Source organism: Salvelinus fontinalis, unplaced genomic scaffold, assembly GCF_029448725.1.
Source record: "Salvelinus fontinalis isolate EN_2023a unplaced genomic scaffold, ASM2944872v1 scaffold_0925, whole genome shotgun sequence".
In the NCBI taxonomy this organism is placed as follows: Eukaryota; Metazoa; Chordata; class Actinopteri; order Salmoniformes; family Salmonidae; genus Salvelinus; species Salvelinus fontinalis.
The window spans coordinates 36,386-57,621 of record NW_026601134.1 but is presented as its reverse complement, the minus strand read 5'-3'; the positions used below and the strand labels follow the sequence as shown (position 1 = coordinate 57,621).

The 21,236-nt window shown below is 47.4% G+C and overlaps 2 protein-coding genes across 4 annotated transcripts; one reads left to right on the top strand and one right to left on the bottom strand.

Annotated features, from left to right (window-relative positions):
* The first annotated feature begins 1,242 nt into the window (after positions 1–1,242).
* On the top strand, positions 1,243–17,338 carry LOC129847676 (ubiquitin-associated domain-containing protein 2-like). The gene is made up of 5 exons (XM_055915423.1): positions 1,243–1,459; positions 1,844–1,968; positions 2,475–2,594; positions 3,167–3,273; positions 17,095–17,338. Exons 1-5 carry the CDS (start codon positions 1,429–1,431, stop codon positions 17,234–17,236), a joined length of 525 nt encoding a protein of 174 aa, XP_055771398.1. The 5' UTR covers positions 1,243–1,428; the 3' UTR covers positions 17,237–17,338.
* Positions 4,052–13,208, bottom strand: LOC129847675 (G-protein coupled receptor 183-like). Of its 3 annotated transcripts, XM_055915422.1 has the most exons (5): positions 10,357–13,208; positions 6,552–7,141; positions 5,883–6,161; positions 5,541–5,614; positions 4,052–5,334 (listed from the first exon to the last, which is right to left on the bottom strand). In XM_055915422.1, the coding sequence occupies exons 1-5, from the start codon at positions 10,643–10,645 to the stop codon at positions 5,166–5,168; spliced, it is 1,401 nt and encodes a 466-aa protein (XP_055771397.1). In that variant the 5' UTR covers positions 10,646–13,208; the 3' UTR covers positions 4,052–5,165. The 3 variants fall into 3 exon arrangements, with proteins under 3 accessions (XP_055771397.1, XP_055771396.1, XP_055771395.1); XM_055915421.1 differs by having other exon boundaries at positions 4,052–6,161; positions 10,357–10,671; positions 13,020–13,208; XM_055915420.1 differs by having other exon boundaries at positions 4,052–6,161.
* Positions 17,339–21,236: the final 3,898 nt, after the last annotated feature.

The window sequence follows — 21,236 nt, the reverse complement described above, 5'->3', positions numbered from 1 at the left end:
CTGAATGTCACTGATGTAAGTATACATTCAATTTACAGTGAAATGAATGAGCTGAAACACAGATATACCGTTCAATCACCACAAAGAGAAGAGGTGTGGATCTGCAAGGATAAGCATTGTGAGGTTGTGCTGATCTTTGACGCCCCCTGATCTCAGTAGCTGTGATTTGTATTAGTAAGATGAATCATTTCACAGAAGAAGACAACGCGATAAGACATCTGGTGCTTACAAAGGGCCAGAGAAGAAGATGAACAGAGTATCCAGATGAAACAGGGAGATCAAACACACTGGGGCCAGAGGACACTGAACACAAAGCCTGCCATTCAAAGCCTCTGTCTGGGCTGCCTCTCTATCTCCTGAGGGGCTCAGACGTTAGGAGGGGAAGACATAAATGCTGACACAGAAACCTCCCGCTCTGCATCTGAGGAGGGTCTTAAGCTGTCAGAGGGTGCTTAGGAGAGCGCTAGTCTGGATGAAGAAACCACGCACTGTGCATTATCACTTCAGGCTTCTGGAGGGAACCAGCCAATGATAGTGTGTGTGTGTGTGTGTGTGTGTGTGTGTGTGTGTGTGTGTGTGTGTGTGTGTGTGTGTGTGTGTGTGTATGTGTGTGTATGTGTGTGTATGTGTGTGTATGTGTGTGTGTGTATGTGTGTGTGTGTGTGTGTGTATGTGTGTGTGTGTGTGTGTGTGTGTGTGTGTGTGTGTGTGTATGTGTGTGTGCGTGTGTGTGTGTGTGTGTGTGTAGAAGTTCTCTTGTCTGATGAGGTTTATCTCAGGATGAATGAGTAATGTGTCTACGGTGCATGTTCCTCTTCTTCACAGGAACAACTGTCACGGAGATGGCAAAGGTTTGATCTTTATGCGGATAGTGGAGAAGAAACGCTAGCTTCTGTTCAATACCCTCTGACATGTCTCTGGGAGGGTGAGTACAGGGAGGCGATCAAAGTACAAGTCAAGTGTCAGGAGTATTTTTGTTGACGATGTTCATTAATAGAGGCCACTCAAAACCTCTCTTTGATCACTTTCTGCTGACGAGGACAGTATCCATCAAATGGATTAAATGAAATGAGAGCCAGTGAAGAAATACAATTACTTAAGTTATGCAATTGAGTGCATGTTTTGTTATTGTGGAAATTACCTGTATAACCAGCCACAATAACGAGAACCTTTACTGACCATTGATAGTGACATAGCGACCTCGTGTGGCAATTTTCATTCAGTGCATATCGAGATTTGCGTGTCAAAAACAACAATCTCGAGCAATTTTGGACGAACTCGCCCACCGTACTCGATACCCTTTCCCCTCTCATCTCCCTATGATGTTTTTCTTTTTCTTTCTAACTTTTAGCTACTATAGCTAAGTTTGGACCTTCATTTTGCAGTGCCTTTACACAGACAGTCGTTCTATTTTTTTCGTTTTCCATCATGTTCACGACCACCGGTTCCCGAGGGCTCGGTAAGTACCAGACTAGTTGATTCGTATACGAGTGCTTTCTCTCGGTCCTGTCTCGCAGCTTTGCACTGTCATTCATTCTAGATTAATCTAAGTATTTGGACGGGTCACATCGTCGTTTCAACGCGTACAATCGACGATTTGAGGCTATACCAGTTCTCTCAATGTCTAGTATTGCGTGATATCGCTCGATGTTTCATTTCATAAACGACGCTTAATGCTGGCTCAGTACGGTAGTGACAGAACGGTGCATGCGGTTGCCCCGCCCACATTTTCCATACAGTATTTAACGTTACCAGGAACAAGTACTCTGTTGTAAATTCTAATAGAGTATCAAATTGATTGTACCATACAGGTATGTGATTGATTGGTTGCCTCCCCCCACAGATAAGGCCCCCCTGTCTAAAGGTCTCCTCCTGGTCCTCAGTGGTCTGACTGTCGTGCTAACCCTCCTGCCACAGTACCATCACCTGTTCACCTACAGCCTGCAGTCCATCACGCAGCAGCACCAGGTAGTGGAAGAGAGCGAGTCTCGTAAACCTCTCCTATCTCCTCCTGTGTATCATATTGCCAAAGACAGTACATTATGAAGATGAGCAGAAACTGCTTCTCCAATAGAAATCCCCGATCACGCTTGTAGCCGACCTTTGGCTAGCTAAACTTATGCCCAGAAACACGTAATCTGCTTTTAATGGTCGTCGCGCCGAACTGCGCATGTGCAGGCCGTCAAATCAAAGGCACTCCTTCGATATAAAGTTGTTTTTGATAAAAATGTCAATTTGTCACTTTCACGGGGTTTTAGTAATGTCAGTTTCAGCTTCCTAAGACATTTGCTCAAATCTCGGTTTTGCATTTTAGATTTCTAGAAAATTAACAACTAAGGTCACATTTTTCGATCTGGTCTGCCAAGTCTGTTTCTCAAGCGTTCCCGGAAGTCTTGTGATGTTGCACCTCTGGGTTTAGAAACTCTGTGATGTGTGTCTGTACTGTGTAACAACCCTGACTCCTCCTCTATAAGGTATGGCGGTTAGTGTGTGGCAGACTGATCTGTCTGGACCTAAAGGACACCTTCTGCAACAGTCTGCTCATCTACAACTTCCGCATCTTGGAGAGACGGTTCGGCAGCAGAAAGTTTGCTGTAAGTTCATTTCAGCCTAGCTTGTAAACCTATGTTAGACTCACTGGGCGCGTTCCAGCTGGTCTTTATTGCAGTCGTGCTGCACAGATGATCAGTTGTTTAATCAAATTATGATGATGATGTGGTGGTGATTATGATATGTTATGATGTCATTGTTTCATACTATAACATCCAGGTTCTTCCTATAGTCCTAACTGTAACATCCTGGCTCTTCCTGTAGTCCTAACTGTAACATCCTGGCTCTTCCTGTAGTCCTAACTGTAACATCCTGGCTCTTCCTGTAGTCCTAACTGTAACATCCAGGTTCTTCCTGTAGTCCTAACTGTAACATCCTGGCTCTTCCTGTAGTCCTAACTGTAACATCCTGGCTCTTCCTGTAGTCCTAACTGTAACATCCTGGCTCTTCCTGTAGTCCTAACTGTAACATCCTGGCTCTTCCTGTAGTCCTAACTGTAACATCCAGGTTCTTCCTGTAGTCCTAACTGTAACATCCAGGTTCTTCCTGTAGGCCTAACTATAACATCCTGGCTCTTCCTGTAGTCCTAACTGTAACATCCTGGCTCTTCCTGTAGTCCTTCCTGTTTGGGACGTGGGTACTCACTGCACTGGTGGACTTCCTGCTGGCCGAAGCATTTCACTACCTGTTTGACTACCAGGTGGCTGAGCTGCCTGCCGGACTGTGAGTACCTCTACCTGTACACCTGTCTTTCACAGCCGGACTGTGAGTACCTCTACCTTTACACCTGTCCTTCACAGCTGGACCTCTAACTGGGCTTCACACCTTTCCTTCACACCTGGGTTTCACAGCTGGTTCTCTAACTGGGCTTCACACCTTTCCTTCACACATGGGTTTTACACCTGTCCTTCACAGCTGGACCTCTAACTGGGCTTCACACCTTTCCTTCACACATGGGTTTTACACCTGTCCTTCACAGCTGGACCTCTAACTGGGCTTCACACCTTTCCTTCACACCTGGGTTTCACAGCTGGACCTCTAACTGGGTTGCACACCTTTCCTTCACACCTGGGTTTCACAGCTGGACATCTAACTGGGCTGCACACATGTCCTTGACACCTGAGCTCAATCCCTAAATCAATCCCTTGCTCCTATGGACTCCTTTCCTTGAAGTGTGCGCTTGTTCAGTGAAGGTGTAAGGTTGTATTAACACCACTAGAGAGCAGTGAGATCAGCGAGGGGCTCAATGTGCTGCAGCTACTTCCAAACCAGCGGTAGGTCTACGTTCTAGATCAAAACATCACACTGCACATGTTGAAAACCAGGAAGTACTGGTCCTCCTTGACCTTTTACCTAATAGAGAGAAGTGTTGTGTCGCTCTTTTAGGGAAGTGAGTTGTCTGTGTTAGTGTTTTCAGTTTCATACCTGTGTTAGTGTTTTCAGTTTCATACCTGGCAAACTTCGGGATAGGCCAGACATCGGTGGAATAAAACAGTAACCGTGAAATAGAATGGTTTTAATTCCACTTCAAACAGCAGTTAATAAAAAGGAAGTATTGGAAGTGAACCCAATTAATTATGAAAAGCATAAATATCTGTACACAGTTCAATGTGCCGGAAATGTTCAAGATGAATCACTAAAGGTAGGATTGTATCTCTGCATCCTGTTCTGTAGGCGACCCGTTTAGTTCTGGAACCTTCATGTAAAGGTAGGATTGTATCTCTGCATCCTGTTCTGTAGGCGGCCCGTTTAGTTCTGTAACCTTCATGTAAAGGTAGGATTGTATCTTTGCATCCTGTTCTGTAGGCGGCCCGTTTAGTTCTGGAACCTTCATGTAAAGGTAGATTTGTATCTCTGCATCCTGTTCTGTAGGTGGCCCGTTTAGTTCTGGAACCTTCATGTAAAGGTAGGATTGTATCTCTGCATCCTGTTCTATAGGCGGCCCGTTTAGTTCTGGAACCTTCATGTAAAGGTAGGATTGTATCTCTGCATCCTGTTCTGTAGGCGACCCGTTTAGTTCTGGAACCTTCATGTAAAGGTAGGATTGTATCTCTGCATCCTGTTCTGTAGGCGGCCCGTTTAGTTCTGGAACCTTCATGTAAAGGTAGGATTGTATCTCTGCATCCTGTTCTGTAGGCGGCCCGTTTAGTTCTGGAACCTTCATGTAAAGGTAGGATTGTATCTGCATCCTGTTCTGTAGGCGGCCCGTTTAGTTCTGGAACCTTTATGTAAAGGTGGTGCTGTTTTCTTGTGTTTATGGGACCTTGATTTCCATCTTTTTCACATTAGTTTTGAAATAGCAGAGTGAGCAAGGAAGTAAAATTAAAACAAGCATTTCTGATTGGACAAGTTCAGGTAGTTCCTCTCTGTTTCAGTTCCTTTTTCTTCCGTTTGGTGTGAATACAACCCAGGACAGTGTGTCTAGACTAGTGGTTCTGTGTCTCTATGGCCTAGTAGTGGTCATCTCCAGGCCCAGGACCGGCTCTGGGGCTACTCAGCTGGATGTGGCTCCTGACTCAGGGGCTACTCAGCCGGATGTGGCTCAGGGGCTACTCAGCCGGATGTGGCTCCTGTCTCAGGGGCTACTCAGCCGGATGTGGCTCCTGTCTCAGGGGCTACTCAGCCGGATGTGGCTCCTGACTCTGGGGTAGTTGGTTGGATGTGGCTCCTGTCTCAGGGGTAGTTGGTTGGATGTGGCTCCTGTCTCTGGGGTAGTTGGTTGGATGTGGCTCCTGTCTCAGGGGTAGTTGGTTGGATGTGGCTCCTGTCTCTGGGGTAGTTGGTTGGATGTGGCTCCTGTCTCTGGGGTAGTTGGTTGGATGTGGCTCCTGTCTCTGGGGTAGTTGGTTGGATGTGGCTCCTGTCTCTGGGGTAGTTGGTTGGATGTGGCTCCTGTCTCTGGGGTAGTTGGTTGGATGTGGCTCCTGTCTCTGGGGTAGTTGGTTGGATGTGGCTCCTGTCTCTGGGGTAGTTGGTTGGATGTGGCTCCTGTCTCAGTCTCCGGCTCCTGTCTCGGTCTCCGGCTCCTGTCTCGGTCCCCGGCTCCTGTCTCAGTCCCCGGCTCCTGTCTCAGTCCCCGGCTCCTGTCTCAGTCCCCGGCTCCTGTCTCAGTCCCCGGCTCCTGTCTCAGTCCCCGGCTCCTGTCTCAGTCCCCGGCTCCTGTCTGTCCCCGGCTCCTGTCTCAGTCCCCGGCTCCTGTCTCAGTCCCCGGCTCCTGTCTCAGTCCCCGGCTCCTGTCTCAGTCCCCGGCTCCTGTCTCAGTCCCCGGCTCCTGTCTCAGTCCCCGGCTCCTGTCTCAGTCTCCGGCTCCGGCTCCTGTCTCTGGCTCCGGCTCCTGTCTCAGTCTCTGGCCCAGGAATGGTATTGGTAACATTATCTAAAGCAACAGGACAAACTGTGCGGCTACCCAGCCTGCTCCTCCCGTCCTGGTTCCCCCCCCATTTGAAGGGGGTGTCCTCCCCGGTTCGGACCACGCTGGAGAAAGAGGCGCTGACCTGAACCCTCAACATCTTCATCACCCTCCTCTTGTAACCCTTACAGGCAAAGAAGTAGACAAAGGGGTCCAGGCAGCAGTTGAGGTTCATGAGACACACAGTGAAGTGTAGAGACACCTGAAGGGGAGGGAGAGAGGGGTTAGTGGAGGAGTCGCTCACACATGGATTGGAGCCCACACGATTAAATACACAATCTCATGGTCAACACACACACACACACACACACACACACACACACACACACACACACACACACACACACACACACACACACACACACACACAAAAAATCCAATGATATTAACAGATAGGCCTATGTTTGTGTGTGTCAGTGGAGGCTGGTAGAAGGCGCTGTAGGAGGAAGGGCTCGTTGTAATGGATGGAATTCATGGAACACATCAAAAAGATGGAAACGACATGTTTGACTCCATTCCATTCCAGCCATTACAATGAGCCCATCCTCCTATAGCTCCTCCCACCAGCCTCCACTGGTGTGGAGATAACTACCTGAAAGGCCTGTAGCTCGGTACAGTCTGGTGTGTATCTCAGCTTTCGGATCATATACTGCAGGATGTTGATGTGATAGGGACTGAAACACACTACAAACACCAACACTACCCCTGCTATCACCCCCGTCGCCTTCTGGCTCCTCAATGACCTGTGACCTCGCCCACCAACCCCACTTCTTGTCACCAACCGCAGCTTCCAAAGCAACACCAAGTAGCAACACAGGATGGTTGCAACGGGAACGCCGTATCCCACGACGACGGCTCCAATGAGGACGTAGGGGAGTCCCTCCACGGCCCCGTTCTCAAAGTTGGGGTACTCCATGCAGGTGGTGGTCCCGTCTGGCTCGGCCCGGGTCATGGTCACGGAGAGGAGGGGTAACGTCTGGACCAGGACTAGAACCCACACCCCTATGCAGACGTAGCGGATGGTCCGGGCCCGGCAGAGCCTGGTGTAACGCAGAGGGAGAACCACGGCTACGAAGCGGTCTACGGCCAGGCAGGTCATGAAGTTGACCCCTGCGTAGGTGTTGACGTAGAACAGAAGGGCGGTGACCCGACACAGGGTCTCCCCCAGGGGCCAGTGGAAACCTAGAGGCAGAGAGACTCAAAGATTACCAAGAGAGGTTCCCTTCTGGAACACAAGAGGCCAGGGCTCTGTCTCTCAGGGCTACAGGGATCTGTCTCTCAGGGCTACAGGGATCTGTCTCTCAGGGCTACAGGGATCTGTCTCTCAGGGCTACAGGGATCTGTCTCTCAGGGCTACAGGGATCTGTCTCTCAGGCCTACAGGGATCTGTCTCTCAGGCCTACAGGGATCTGTCTCTCAGGCCTACAGGGATCTGTCTCTCAGGCCTACAGGGCTCTGTTTCTCAGGGCTACAGGGCTCTGTCTCTCAGGGCTACAGGGCTCTGTCTCTCAGGGCTACATGGATCTGTCTCTCAGGGCTACAGGGATCTGTCTCTCAGGGCTACAGGGATCTGTCTCTCAGGGCTACAGGGATCTGTCTCTCAGGGCTACAGGGATCTGTCTCTCAGGGCTACAGGGATCTGTCTCTCAGGGCTACAGGGATCTGTCTCTCAGGGCTACAGGGCTCTGTCTCAGGGCTACAGGGATCTGTCTCTCAGGGCTACAGGGATCTGTCCCTCAGGGCTACAGGGATCTGTCCCTCAGGGCTACAGGGATCTGTCTCTCAGGGCTACAGGGATCTGTCTCTCAGGGCTACAGGGATCTGTCTCTCAGGGCTACAGGGATCTGTCTCTCAGGGCTACAGGGATCAGTCTCTCAGGGCTACAGGGATCTGTCTCTCAGGAAAACGTGTCTGTGGATATTATCCACTACATTTAAAAACGTAGTGCCTTCAGAAAGTATTCACACCCAGTGGTGGAGAAAGTACCCAGTTGTCATACTTGTGTCAAAGTAAAGATACCTTAATAGAAAATTACTCAAGTGAAAGTCACCCAGTAAAATACTACTTGAGTAAAAGTCAAACAGTATTTGGTTTTAAATGTAGGGATGACCAGGGATGTTCTCTGTTTAGAGAGTCCACCAGATCAGAGGCAGTAGATGACCAGGGATGTTCTCTGTTTAGTGAGTCCACCAGATCAGAGGCAGTAGATGACCAGGGATGTTCTCTGTTTAGTGAGTCCACCAGATCAGAGGCAGTAGAGATGATCAGGGATGTTCTCTGTTTAGAGAGTCCACCAGATCAGAGGCAGTAGATGACCAGGGATGTTCTCTTGATAAATGTGTGAATTGGACCCTTGTCATGTCCTGCTAAGCATTCAAAATGTAACTAGTACTTTAGTTGTCAGGGAAAATGTATAGAGTAAAACAACATTATTTACTTTAGGAATGTGGTGAAGTAAATGTTGTCAAAAATAGTGAAGTAAAGATACACAAAAAACAGACTTAAGTAAAACTTAAAAGTATTGTTTACTTACAGCAAGTCCTTTACACCACTGTTCACACCCCTTTACTTTTCCCACATGTTATTGTGTTACAGCCTGAATTCAATATGGATTACATTTTGTGTCACTGTGGAATTTAGTTTAGACATTTTTGGAAATTACCAAAAAAAATTAAGCTGAAATGTCTTGAGTCAATAAGTATTCAACCCCTTTGTTAAGGCAAACCTAAATAAGTTCAGGAGTAAAAATGTGCTTAACAAATCACATAATCAGTTGCATGGACTCATTTTGTGTTCAATAATAGTGTTTAACATCATTTTTGAATGACTACCCCATCTCTGTACCCCACACATACAATTATCTGTAACGTCCCTCAATCGAGTAGTGGATTTCAAGCACAGATTCAACCACAAAGACCAGGGAAGATTTTTCAATGAAATTGAATATCCCTTTGAGCATGGTGAAATTATTAATTACACTTTGCATGGTGAATCAATACACCCAGTCACTACAAAGATTCAGGCATCCTTCCTAACTCAGTTGCCGAAGAGGAAGGAAACCGCTCAGGGATTTCATCATGATGCCAATGGTGACTTTGAAATAGTTACAGAGTATAATGGTTGTGATATGAGAACTAAGGATGGATCAACAACATTGTAGTTACTTCACAATACTAACTTAAATGACAGAGTGAAAAGGAAGCCTGTATTCCAAACATGCATCCTGTTTGCAACAAGGCACTTAAGTAATACTGCAAAAAAATTGGCCAAAAATGTAACTTTCTTTCCTGAATACAAAGTGTTAAGTTTAGGGCAAATCCAACACAACACATCACGGAGTACCACTCTTCATATTTTCAAGCATGGTGGTTGCTGCATCATGTTATGGGTGTGCTTGTCAGCGACAATGACAAGGTACTTTTTCAGGATAAAAAGAAACGGAATACAGCTATAAGCACAGGCAAACTCCCAGAGGAAAACCTAGTCTGCTTTCCAACAGACACTGGGAGACAAATTCACCTTTCAGCAGGACGATAACCTAAAACATAAGTCCAAATATACACTGGAGTTGCTTACCAAGAAGACGTTGATTGTTCCTGAGTGGCATGGTTACCATTTTAACTTAAATCGGCTTGAAAATCTATGGCAAGACTTGAAAATGGCTCTCTATCAATGGTCAGTCAATTTGACAGTACATTTTTTTTTTAAAATAATAAATGTGCAAATATTGTATCCAGGTGTGCAAAGCTCTTAGATTTACCTAGAAAGACTCACAGCTGTAATCACTGCCAAAGGTGCTTCTACAAAGTATTGACTCAGGGGTTTGAATACTTATGCAAATTAGATATTTCTAAGAGTTCATGTTCAATACATTTGCAAAAATGTCAAAACATGTTTTCACTTTTGTCATTGTGTGGTATTGTGTGTATTTTAATTCAGGCTGTAACAAGAAAATGTGGAAGAAGTCAAGGGACATGAACACTTTCTGAAGGCGCTGTATCATTTCTACATACCTACTATCTGCTTTTAGTTGTTTTAAACTGCTTCAAAACCATTTTTAAACGGATGTTTAAACGGGCCACCATTTGAGTATCACTGACCTAGGGCGGCGTAGTAGTGGGAGTATCACTGACCTAGGGTGTAGGTGTGGGAGTATCACTGACCTAGGGCGTAGTAGTGGAGTATCACTGACCTAGGGCGTAGGTGTGGGAGTATCACTGACCTAGGGCGTAGTAGTGGAGTATCACTGACCTAGGGTGTAGTAGTGGGAGTATCACTGACCTAGGGCGTAGTAGTGGAGTATCACTGACCTAGGGCGGCGTGGGAGTATCACTGACCTAGGGCGTAGTAGTGGGAGTATCACTGACCTAGGGCGGGGGTAGTGGAGTATCACTGACCTAGGGCGTAGTAGGCTATCCTCAGAGGCAGGGCCAGGGTGAAGAGGACGTCGGAGGCGGCCAGGTTGGCAGAGTAGAGTGTGGTAGAGTTGATCTGGGCCAGGTTGGGTCTGATGACGTGCAGTGCCAGGGCGTTACCGAGGAGGCCGAGCATGAAGACCAGGCTGTAGTGGAGAGACATGAGGACGCGGGCGACGGGGCGGTGGTCGTACAGGTTGGTGCAGACCAGAGAGGAGGAGGTGTTGGAGTGAAGGTTCAGAGTGGAGTTCACACCCTCCAACCACGACATGATGCTTAGTAACAGGAAGTGTACATCTGAAGCACAGCAGATGAGGGTTTGGGTGAAGATAGGTGTGCCTCACAAGATTGTGGACACTTGCAGTAGTTTAAAACAACGGACAAAATAAGAGCAATGTTCCATTTGTCATGCATCATTTGCTCTATAACACTTATGAACGCATGCAATAAATGCAACCCAAAATATACTCACAATTTGCGAGGGAAATTCACTTTCCTGTGAAAAAGATCCATGCTTAAACCTGTGTAAACTACATACTGTATTATACAGTGGTGGAAAAAGTACCCAATTGTCATACCTTAGTAAAAGTATAGATACCTTTTTAATAGAAAGTTACTCAAGTAAAAGATAAAGTCAGCCAGTAAAATACTTCTCGAGTAAAAGTCTAAAAGTATTTGGTTGTAAATATACTTGTGTCAAAAGTAAAATTGAAAGTATAAATCACTTGTTTCGTGAGTCCTCCAGGCCAGAGGCAGGAGGGTTGACCACGTGTGCTCTTGAAAGTGCGTGAATTTGACAATTTTCCTGTCTTGCTAAGCATTCAAAATGTAATGAGTACTTTGGGTGTCAGAAAATGTATGGAGTAAAAAGTGCCATATTTTCTTTAGGAAAGTAGTGAAGTAAAATTGTCAAAAATATAAAAATTAAAGTACAGATTCTACAAAAAAACTACTTAAGTAGTACTTTAATGTATTTTTACTTAAGTACTTTACACCACTGGTATTATACACTCTCATACCAGTGTAAACTACATACTGTATTATACTGTACCATATCTGTGAAAAAACGACATGGTCTAATACAGTATCATACCTGTGTAAACGACATACTGTATTAGCCTGTACCATACCTGTGTAAACCACATACTGTATTAGCATGTACCATACCTGGGTAAACCACATACTGTATTAGCCTGTACCATACCTGTGTAAACCACATACTGTATTAGCATGTACCATACCTGTGTAAACCACATACTGTATTAGCATGTACCATACCTGGGTAAACCACATACTGTATTAGCCTGTACCATACCTGTGTAGACCACATACTGTATTAGCCTGTACCATACCTGTGTAAACCACATACTGTATTAGCCTGTACCAAACCTGTGTAAACCACATACTGTATTAGCCTGTACCATACTGTATTAGCCTGTACCATACCTGTGTAGACCACATACTGTATTAGCCTGTACCATACCTGTGTTAACCACATACTGTATTAGCCTGTACCATACCTGTGTAAACCACATACTGTATTAGCCTGTACCATACCTGTGTAGACCACATACTGTATTAGCCTGTACCATACCTGTGTAAACCACATACTGTATTAGCCTGTACCATACTGTATTAGCCTGTACCATACTGTATTAGCCTGTACCATACTGTATTAGCCTGTACCATACCTGTGTAAACCACATACTGTATTAGCCTGTACCATACCTGTGCAAACCACATACTGTATTAGCCTGTACCATACTGTATTAGCCTGTACCATATCTGTGTAAACCACATACTGTATTAGCCTGTACCATACCTGTGTAGACCACATACTGTATTAGCCTGTACCATACCTGTATTAGCCTGTACCATACTGTATTAGCCTGTACCATACCTGTGTAAACAACATGCTGTATTAGCCTGTACCATACCTGGGTAAACAACATGCTGTATTAGCCTGTACCATACTGTATTAGCCTGTACCATACCTGTGTAGACCACATGCTGTATTAGCCTGTACCATACCTGGGTAAACAACATGCTGTATTAGCCTGTACCATACCTGGGTAAACAACATGCTGTATTAGCCTGTACCATACCTGGGTAAACAACATGCTGTATTAGCCTGTACCATACCTGTGTTAACCACATACTGTATTAGCCTGTACCATACCTGTGTAAACCACATACTGTATTAGCCTGTACCATACCTGTGTAAACCACATACTGTATTAGTCTGTACCATACTGTATTAGCCTGTACCATACCTGTGTAGACCACATACTGTATTAGCCTGTACCATACCTGTGTAGACCACATACTGTATTAGCCTGTACCATACTGTATTAGCCTGTACCATACCTGTGTAGACCACATACTGTATTAGCCTGTACCATACCTGTGTAGACCACATACTGTATTAGCCTGTACCATACTGTATTAGCCTGTACCATACCTGTGTAGACCACATACTGTATTAGCCTGTACCATACCTGTGTAGACCACATACTGTATTAGCCTGTACCATACCTGTGTAGACCACATACTGTATTAGCCTGTACCATACCTGGGTAAACAACATGCTGTATTAGCCTGTACCATACCTGTGTAGACCACATACTGTATTAGCCTGTACTCACCAGATGGAAGTGCTCTTAATTGTCACTCGTCGGTGATGTTTCAGAAGAGACGTTGATCCCCTGTGTGCGGAACAGACTCCAGAGCCATGTGAGGTCAGCCAGAGACTGAAACTCAACAACTATCAGATATATTTCTCTGTTGCATCAGCTACGGCCGACGATGCAGAAGTGTGCAGCTTCTGCCACAGCCAGTACCCAAACACACACTTATCATTTCCTGCACTGCAAGCAACCCCTCCCTACCTTTATTCTGAGTGGGTGGGTGTGTGGGTGCAAGCGTCTCTTTGAAATTTGTAAAGATTCATTTATTTGATCAACAGGATGAATCATTTTCAGCATGTGTATTCATGTAGGATATCAAGCACTCAACATAATATCAGGGGCACAAATATGAGTGAGAACTTGGCTGAATGCCAGCTTTTCTTCAAGTGAACAGGATAAATTAGAGGAAAGAGGAAGAAGGATATTGACCCAATCCTGACTGGGAATTACCAGGGACCTCGTGGTGTAATGTGATGTTACCGGGGACCTCGTGGTGTGATGTGATGTTACCGGGGACCTCGTGGTGTGATGTGATGTTACCGGGGACCTCGTGGTGTGATGTTACCAGGGGACCTCGTGGTGTGATGTTACCAGGGACCTCGTGGTGTGATGTTACCAGGGATCTCGTGGTGTGATGTTACCGGGGACCTCGTGGTGTGATATTACCGGGGGCCTCGTGGTGTGATGTTACCGGGGACCTCGTGGTGTGATATTACCGGGGACCTCGTGGTGTGATGTTACCGGGGACCTCGTGGTGTGATATTACCGGGGACCTCGTGGTGTGATGTTACCGGGGACCTCGTGGTGTGATATTACCGGGGACCTCGTGGTGTGATATTACCGGGGACCTCGTGGTGTGATATTACCGGGGACCTCGTGGTGTGATATTACCGGGGACCTCGTGGTGTGATATTACCGGGGGCCTCGTGGTGTGATGTTACCGGGGACCTCGTGGTGTGATGTTACCGGGGACCTCGTGGTGTGATATTACCGGGGACCTCGTGGTGTGATATTACCGGGGACCTCGTGGTGTGATGTTACCGGGGACCTCGTGGTGTGATGTTACCGGGGACCTCGTGGTTCGATATTACCGGGGGCTTCGTGGTGTGATGTTATCATCATACTTGGGTGTCGATTTAAAATATGTATTGTGTTTATTACAATTCTATATGTATTGCAATTCGATACTGTGATGATTCGATACTACATTTGATGATGAAATCATATTTCTGAGAGAGAGAGGTTTGATCAGTAGGAAATAAAAGTGCTGCAAAATAACACTGAGATGTTACTGTTTCGATTTGTTTCCTCCCATCACTACTAATGACCCTCTCATGACCTCTCTGGGCTGCCGTCATTTTCCTCATTCTGACCCTTCATGTGTAGTTCATAGAAATGAATCTGCTCTCTACTTTTAATACGAACTGTATTCATACCCTCAGGCTCTCACTATTACTAGTAGTAGTGGTGTGTGTGTGTACTAAAGTCTGTTTTAGTGCCTGCGTCAAACATGGACATATCAGATATGGTTCACCGTATCAGATATGGCTCATCCTGTGATGCTCATCTCCATTCTGTGTGTGTGTGTGTGACCATGATTGTCCTCGTGTGGGTGACCGTGCGTGTCCTCGTGTCCTCATGTGGGTGACTGCGTGTTCTCGTCCTCGTGTGGGTGACTGCGTGTCCTCATGTGAGTGACTGTGCGTGTCCTCGTGTGGGTGACTGTGCGTGTCCTCGTGTGGATGACTGTGCGTGTTCTCGTCCTCGTGTGGGTGACTGTGCGTGTTCTCGTCCTCGTGTGGGTGACTGTGCGTGTTCTCGTCCTCGTGTGGGTGACTGTGCGTGTTCTCGTGTGTGTGGGTGACTATGCGTGTTCTCGTGTGGGTGACTGCGTGTTCTCGTGTGTGTGTGGGTGACTTGAGTGTTCTCGTCCTCGTGTGGGTGACTGTGCCTGTTCTCGTCCTCGTGTGGTGACTGTGCGTGTCCTCGTGTGTGTGGGTGGGTGACTGTGCGTGTTCTCATCCTCGTGTGGGTGCTTGCGTGTTCTCGTCATCGTGTGGATGCTGTGCGTGTCCTCGTGTGGGTGACTGTGCGTGTTCTCGTGTGTGTGGGTGACTGTGCGTGTTCTCGTGTGTGTGTGTGGGTGACTGTGAGTGTTCTCGTGTGTGGGTGACTGTGAGTGTTCTCGTGTGTGGGTGACTGTGAGTGTTCTCGTGTGTGGGTGACTGTGCCTGTTCTCGTGTGGGTGACTGCGTGTCCTTGTGTGTGTGGGTGACTGTGCGTGTCCTGGTGTGTGTGTGGGTGGGTGACTGCGTGTCCTGGTGTGTGGGTGGGTGACTGATTGTCCTGGTGTGTGGGTGGGTGACTGTACATGTCCTGGTGTGTGGGTGGGTGACTGTACATGTCCTCGTGTGTGGGTGGGTGACTGTGCGTGTCCTGGTGTGTGGGTGGGTGACTGTACATGTCCTGGTGTGGGTGGGTGACTGTACATGTCCTGGTGTGGGTGGGTGGGTGACTGTGCGTGTCCTGGCGTGTGGTGGGTGACTGTACATGTCCTGGTGTGGGTGGGTGACTGTACATGTCCTGGTGTGGGTGGGTGACTGTACATGTCCTGGTGTGGGTGGGTGACTGTACATGTCCTGGTGTGTGGGTGGGTGACTGTACATGTCCTGGTGTGTGGGTGGGTGACTGTACATGTCCTGGTGTGTGGGTGGGTGACTGTACATGTCCTGGTGTGTGGGTGGGTGACTGTACATGTCCTGGTGTGTGGGTGGGTGGGTGACTGTACGTGTCCTGGTGTGTGGGTGGGTGACTGTCGTGTCCTGGTGTGTGGGTGGGTGACTGTACATGTCCTGGTGTGTGGGTGGGTGACTGCGTGTCCTGGTGTGTGGGTGGGTGACTGTACGTGTCCTGGTGTGTGGGTGGGTGACTGATTGTCCTGGTGTGTGGGTGGGTGACTGTACATGTCCTGGTGTGTGGGTGGGTGACTGTACATGTCCTGGTGTGTGGGTGGGTGACTGTACATGTCCTGGTGTGTGGGTGGGTGACTGTACATGTCCTGGTGTGTGGGTGGGTGACTGTACATGTCCTGGTGTGTGGGTGGGTGACTGCGTGTCCTGGTGTGTGGGTGGGTGACTGTACATGTCCTGGTGTGTGGGTGGGTGACTGTACATGTCCTGGTGTGTGGGTGGGTGACTGTACATGTCCTGGTGTGTGGGTGGGTGACTGACTTGTCCTGGTGTGTGGGTGGGTGACTGTACATGTCCTGGTGTGTGGGTGGGTGACTGCGTGTCCTGGTGTGGGTGGGTGACTGTACATGTCCTGGTGTGGGTGAATGTAATGGCAAGACTCTGAGGTTAGCTGCTGGTCTATAATGATTCACTCTTACTTCCTCTATTAGAAATAGACTTTACTGTAGATCTGCTCAGAGGTTTGGTGTATGTGAACAGAACATTGTTTTAACCATCTCCCCCTTTCTCCCTCCCCCCTCTCCTCCTTTCCTCCCCCTCCCCTCTCTCCTTCTTTCCTCCCCTCTCCCCTCCTTTCCTCCCCTCTCCTCCCCTCTCTCCTCCTTTCCTCCCCCCTCCCCTCTCTCCTCCTCTCTCTCTTCCACCCCTCTCCTCCTCCCCCTCCCCCCTCTCCTCCCCCTCCCCTCTCTCATCCTTTCCTCCCCTCTCTCCTCCCCTCTCTCCTCCCCCCTCTCCTCTCCTCTCCTCCCCTCTCTCCTCCTTCCCCACTTCTCTCCTCCCTCCTCCCCTCTCTCCTCCCCTCTCTCCTCCCCCCTCACCTTCCTCCTCCCCCTCCCCTCTCTCTCCTCCCCTCCCCTCTCTCTCCTCCCCTCCCCTCTCTTTCCTCCCCTCTCTCCTCCCCTCTCTCCTCCCCCCTCTCCTGTCCTCCCCTCTCTCCTCCTTCCCCCCTTCTCTCCTCCCCCCTCCCCTCTCTCCTCCCCCCTCACCTTCCTCCTCCCCCTCCCCTCTCTCTCCTCCCCTCCCCTCTCTCTCCTCCCCTCCCCCCTCCCCTCTCTCTCCTCCAGGCTAGGCCCAGTGTTCAGCCTGTTTGTACCTTTCTACTCCTCCATCCCCAAGGTTCCAGTCACTCAACTCCTTGGTCAGATCTCCATAACTAACAAGTCCCTGGTTTACATTGTAGGCCTGCAGGTATGTAGAGTTACATAGTGTTCAGCATGGTGGGGGTCAGTGGTTAATATGTAGAGTTACATAGTGTTCAGCATGGTGGGGGGTCAGTGGTTAATATGTAGAGTTACATAGTGTTCAGCATGGTGGGGGGTCAGTGGTTAATATGTAGAGTTACATAGTGTTCAGCATGGTGGGGGGTCAGTGGTTAATATGTAGAGTTACATAGTGTTCAGCATGGTGGGGGGGTCAGTGGTTAATATGTAGAGTTACATAGTGTTCAGCATGGTGGGGGGGTCAGTGGTTAATATGTAGAGTTACATAGTGTTCAGCATGGTGGGGGGTCAGTGGTTAATATGTAGAGTTACATAGTGTTCAGCATGGTGGGGGGTCAGTGGTTAATATGTAGAGTTACATAGTGTTCAGCATGGTGGGGGGTCAGTGGTTAATATGTAGAGTTACATAGTGTTCAGCATGGTGGGGGTCAGTGGTTAATATGTAGAGTTACATAGTGTTCAGCATGGTGGGGGGTCAGTGGTTAATATGTAGAGTTACATAGTGTTCAGCATGGTGGGGGGTCAGTGGTTAATATGTAGAGTTACATAGTGTTCAGCATGGTGGGGGTCAGTGGTTAATATGTAGAGTTACATAGTGTTCAGCATGGTGGGGGGTCAGTGGTTAATATGTAGAGTTACATAGTGTTCAGCATGGTGGGGGGTCAGTGGTTAATATGTAGAGTTACATAGTGTTCAGCATGGTGGGGGGTCAGTGGTTAATATGTAGAGTTACATAGTGTTCAGCATGGTGGGGGGGTCAGTGGTTAATATGTAGAGTTACATAGTGTTCAGCATGGTGGGGGGGTCAGTGGTTAATATGTAGAGTTACATAGTGTTCAGCATGGTGGGGGGTCAGTGGTTAATATGTAGAGTTACATAGTGTTCAGCATGGTGGGGGGTCAGTGGTTAATATGTAGAGTTACATAGTGTTCAGCATGGTGGGGGGGTCAGTGGTTAATATGTAGAGTTACATAGTGTTCAGCATGGTGGGGGTCAGTGGTTAATATGTAGAGTTACATAGTGTTCAGCATGGTGGGGGGGGTCAGTGGTTAATATGTAGAGTTACATAGTGTTCAGCATGGTGGGGGGGGTCAGTGGTTAATATGTAGAGTTACATAGTGTTCAGCATGGTGGGGGGGTCAGTGGTTAATATGTAGAGTTACATAGTGTTCAGCATGGTGGGGGGGTCAGTGGTTAATATGTAGAGTTACATAGTGTTCAGCATGGTGGGGGGGTCAGTGGTTAATATGTAGAGTTACATAGTGTTCAGCATGGTGGGGGGGTCAGTGGTTAATATGTAGAGTTACATAGTGTTCAGCATGGTGGGGGGTCAGTGGTTAATATGTAGAGTTACATAGTGTTCAGCATGGTGGGGGGTCAGTGGTTAATATGTAGAGTTACATAGTGTTCAGCATGGTGGGGGGGTCAGTGGTTAATATGTAGAGTTACATAGTGTTCAGCATGGTGGGGGGGTCAGTGGTTAATATGTAGAGTTACATAGTGTTCAGCATGGTGGGGGGGTCAGTGGTTAATATGTAGAGTTACATAGTGTTCAGCATGGTGGGGGGGTCAGTGGTTAATATGTAGAGTTACATAGTGTTCAGCATGGTGGGGGGGTCAGTGGTTAATATGTAGAGTTACATAGTGTTCAGCATGGTGGGGGGGTCAGTGGTTAATATGTAGAGTTACATAGTGTTCAGCATGGTGGGGGGGTCAGTGGTTAATATGTAGAGTTACATAGTGTTCAGCATGGTGGGGGGGTCAGTGGTTAATATGTAGAGTTACATAGTGTTCAGCATGGTGGGGGGTCAGTGGTTAATATGTAGAGTTACATAGTGTTCAGCATGGTGGGGGGGTCAGTGGTTAATATGTAGAGTTACATAGTGTTCAGCATGGTGGGGGGTCAGTGGTTAATATGTAGAGTTACATAGTGTTCAGCATGGTGGGGGGTCAGTGGTTAATATGTAGAGTTACATAGTGTTCAGCATGGTGGGGGGTCAGTGGTTAATATGTAGAGTTACATAGTGTTCAGCATGGTGGGGGGGTCAGTGGTTAATATGTAGAGTTACATAGTGTTCAGCATGGTGGGGGGGTCAGTGGTTAATATGTAGAGTTACATAGTGTTCAGCATGGTGGGGGGTCAGTGGTTAATATGTAGAGTTACATAGTGTTCAGCATGGTGGGGGGTCAGTGGTTAATATGTAGAGTTACATAGTGTTCAGCATGGTGGGGGGTCAGTGGTTAATATGTAGAGTTACATAGTGTTCAGCATGGTGGGGGGGTCAGTGGTTAATATGTAGAGTTACATAGTGTTCAGCATGGTGGGGGGTCAGTGGTTAATATGTAGAGTTACATAGTGTTCAGCATGGTGGGGGGGTCAGTGGTTAATATGTAGAGTTACATAGTGTTCAGCATGGTGGGGGGGTCAGTGGTTAATATGTGAGTTACATAGTGTTCAGCATGGTGGGGGGGTCAGTGGTTAATATGTAGAGTTACATAGTGTTCAGCATGGTGGGGGGTCAGTGGTTAATATGTAGAGTTACATAGTGTTCAGCATGGTGGGGGGTCAGTGGTTAATATGTAGAGTTACATAGTGTTCAGCATGGTGGGGGGGTCAGTGGTTAATATGTAGAGTTACATAGTGTTCAGCATGGTGGGGGGGTCAGTGGTTAATATGTAGAGTTACATAGTGTTCAGCATGGTGGGGGGGTCAGTGGTTAATATGTAGAGTTACATAGTGTTCAGCATGGTGGGGGGTCAGTGGTTAATATGTAGAGTTACATAGTGTTCAGCATGGTGGGGGGTCAGTGGTTAATATGTAGAGTTACATAGTGTTCAGCATGGTGGGGGGGTCAGTGGTTAATATGTAGAGTTACATAGTGTTCAGCATGGTGGGGGGTCAGTGGTTAATATGTAGAGTTACATAGTGTTCAGCATGGTGGGGGGGTCAGTGGTTAATATGTAGAGTTACATAGTGTTCAGCATGGTGGGGGGTCAGTGGTTAATATGTAGAGTTACATAGTGTTCAGCATGGTGGGGGGGTCAGTGGTTAATATGTAGAGTTACATAGTGTTCAGCATGGTGGGGGTCAGTGGTTAATATGTAGAGTTACATAGTGTTCAGCATGGTGGGGGGTCAGTGGTTAATATGTAGAGTTACATAGTGTTCAGCATGGTGGGGGGTCAGTGGTTAATATGTAGAGTTACATAGTGTTCAGCATGGTGGGGGGGTCAGTGGTTAATATGTAGAGTTACATAGTGTTCAGCATGGTGGGGGGGTCAGTGGTTAATATGTAGAGTTACATAGTGTTCAGCATGGTGGGGGGTCAGTGGTTAATATGTAGAGTTACATAGTGTTCAGCATGGTGGGGGGGTCAGTGGTTAATATGTAGAGTTACATAGTGTTCAGCATGGTGGGGGGGTCAGTGGTTAATATGTAGAGTTACATAGTGTTCAGCATGGTGGGGGGTCAGTGGTTAATATGTAGAGTTACATAGTGTTCAGCATGGTGGGGGGTCAGTGGTTAATATGTAGAGTTACATAGTGTTCAGCATGGTGGGGGGTCAGTGGTTAATATGTAGAGTTACATAGTGTTCAGCATGGTGGGGGGGTCAGTGGTTAATATGTAGAGTTACATAGTGTTCAGCATGGTGGGGGGGTCAGTGGTTAATATGTAGAGTTACATAGTGTTCAGCATGGTGGGGGGTCAGTGGTTAATATGTAGAGTTACATAGTGTTCAGCATGGTGGGGGGTCAGTGGTTAATATGTAGAGTTACATAGTGTTCAGCATGGTGGGGGGTCAGTGGTTAATATGTAGAGTTACATAGTGTTCAGCATGGTGGGGGGGTCAGTGGTTAATATGTAGAGTTACATAGTGTTCAGCATGGTGGGGGGGTCAGTGGTTAATATGTAGAGTTACATAGTGTTCAGCATGGTGGGGGGTCAGTGGTTAATATGTAGAGTTACATAGTGTTCAGCATGGTGGG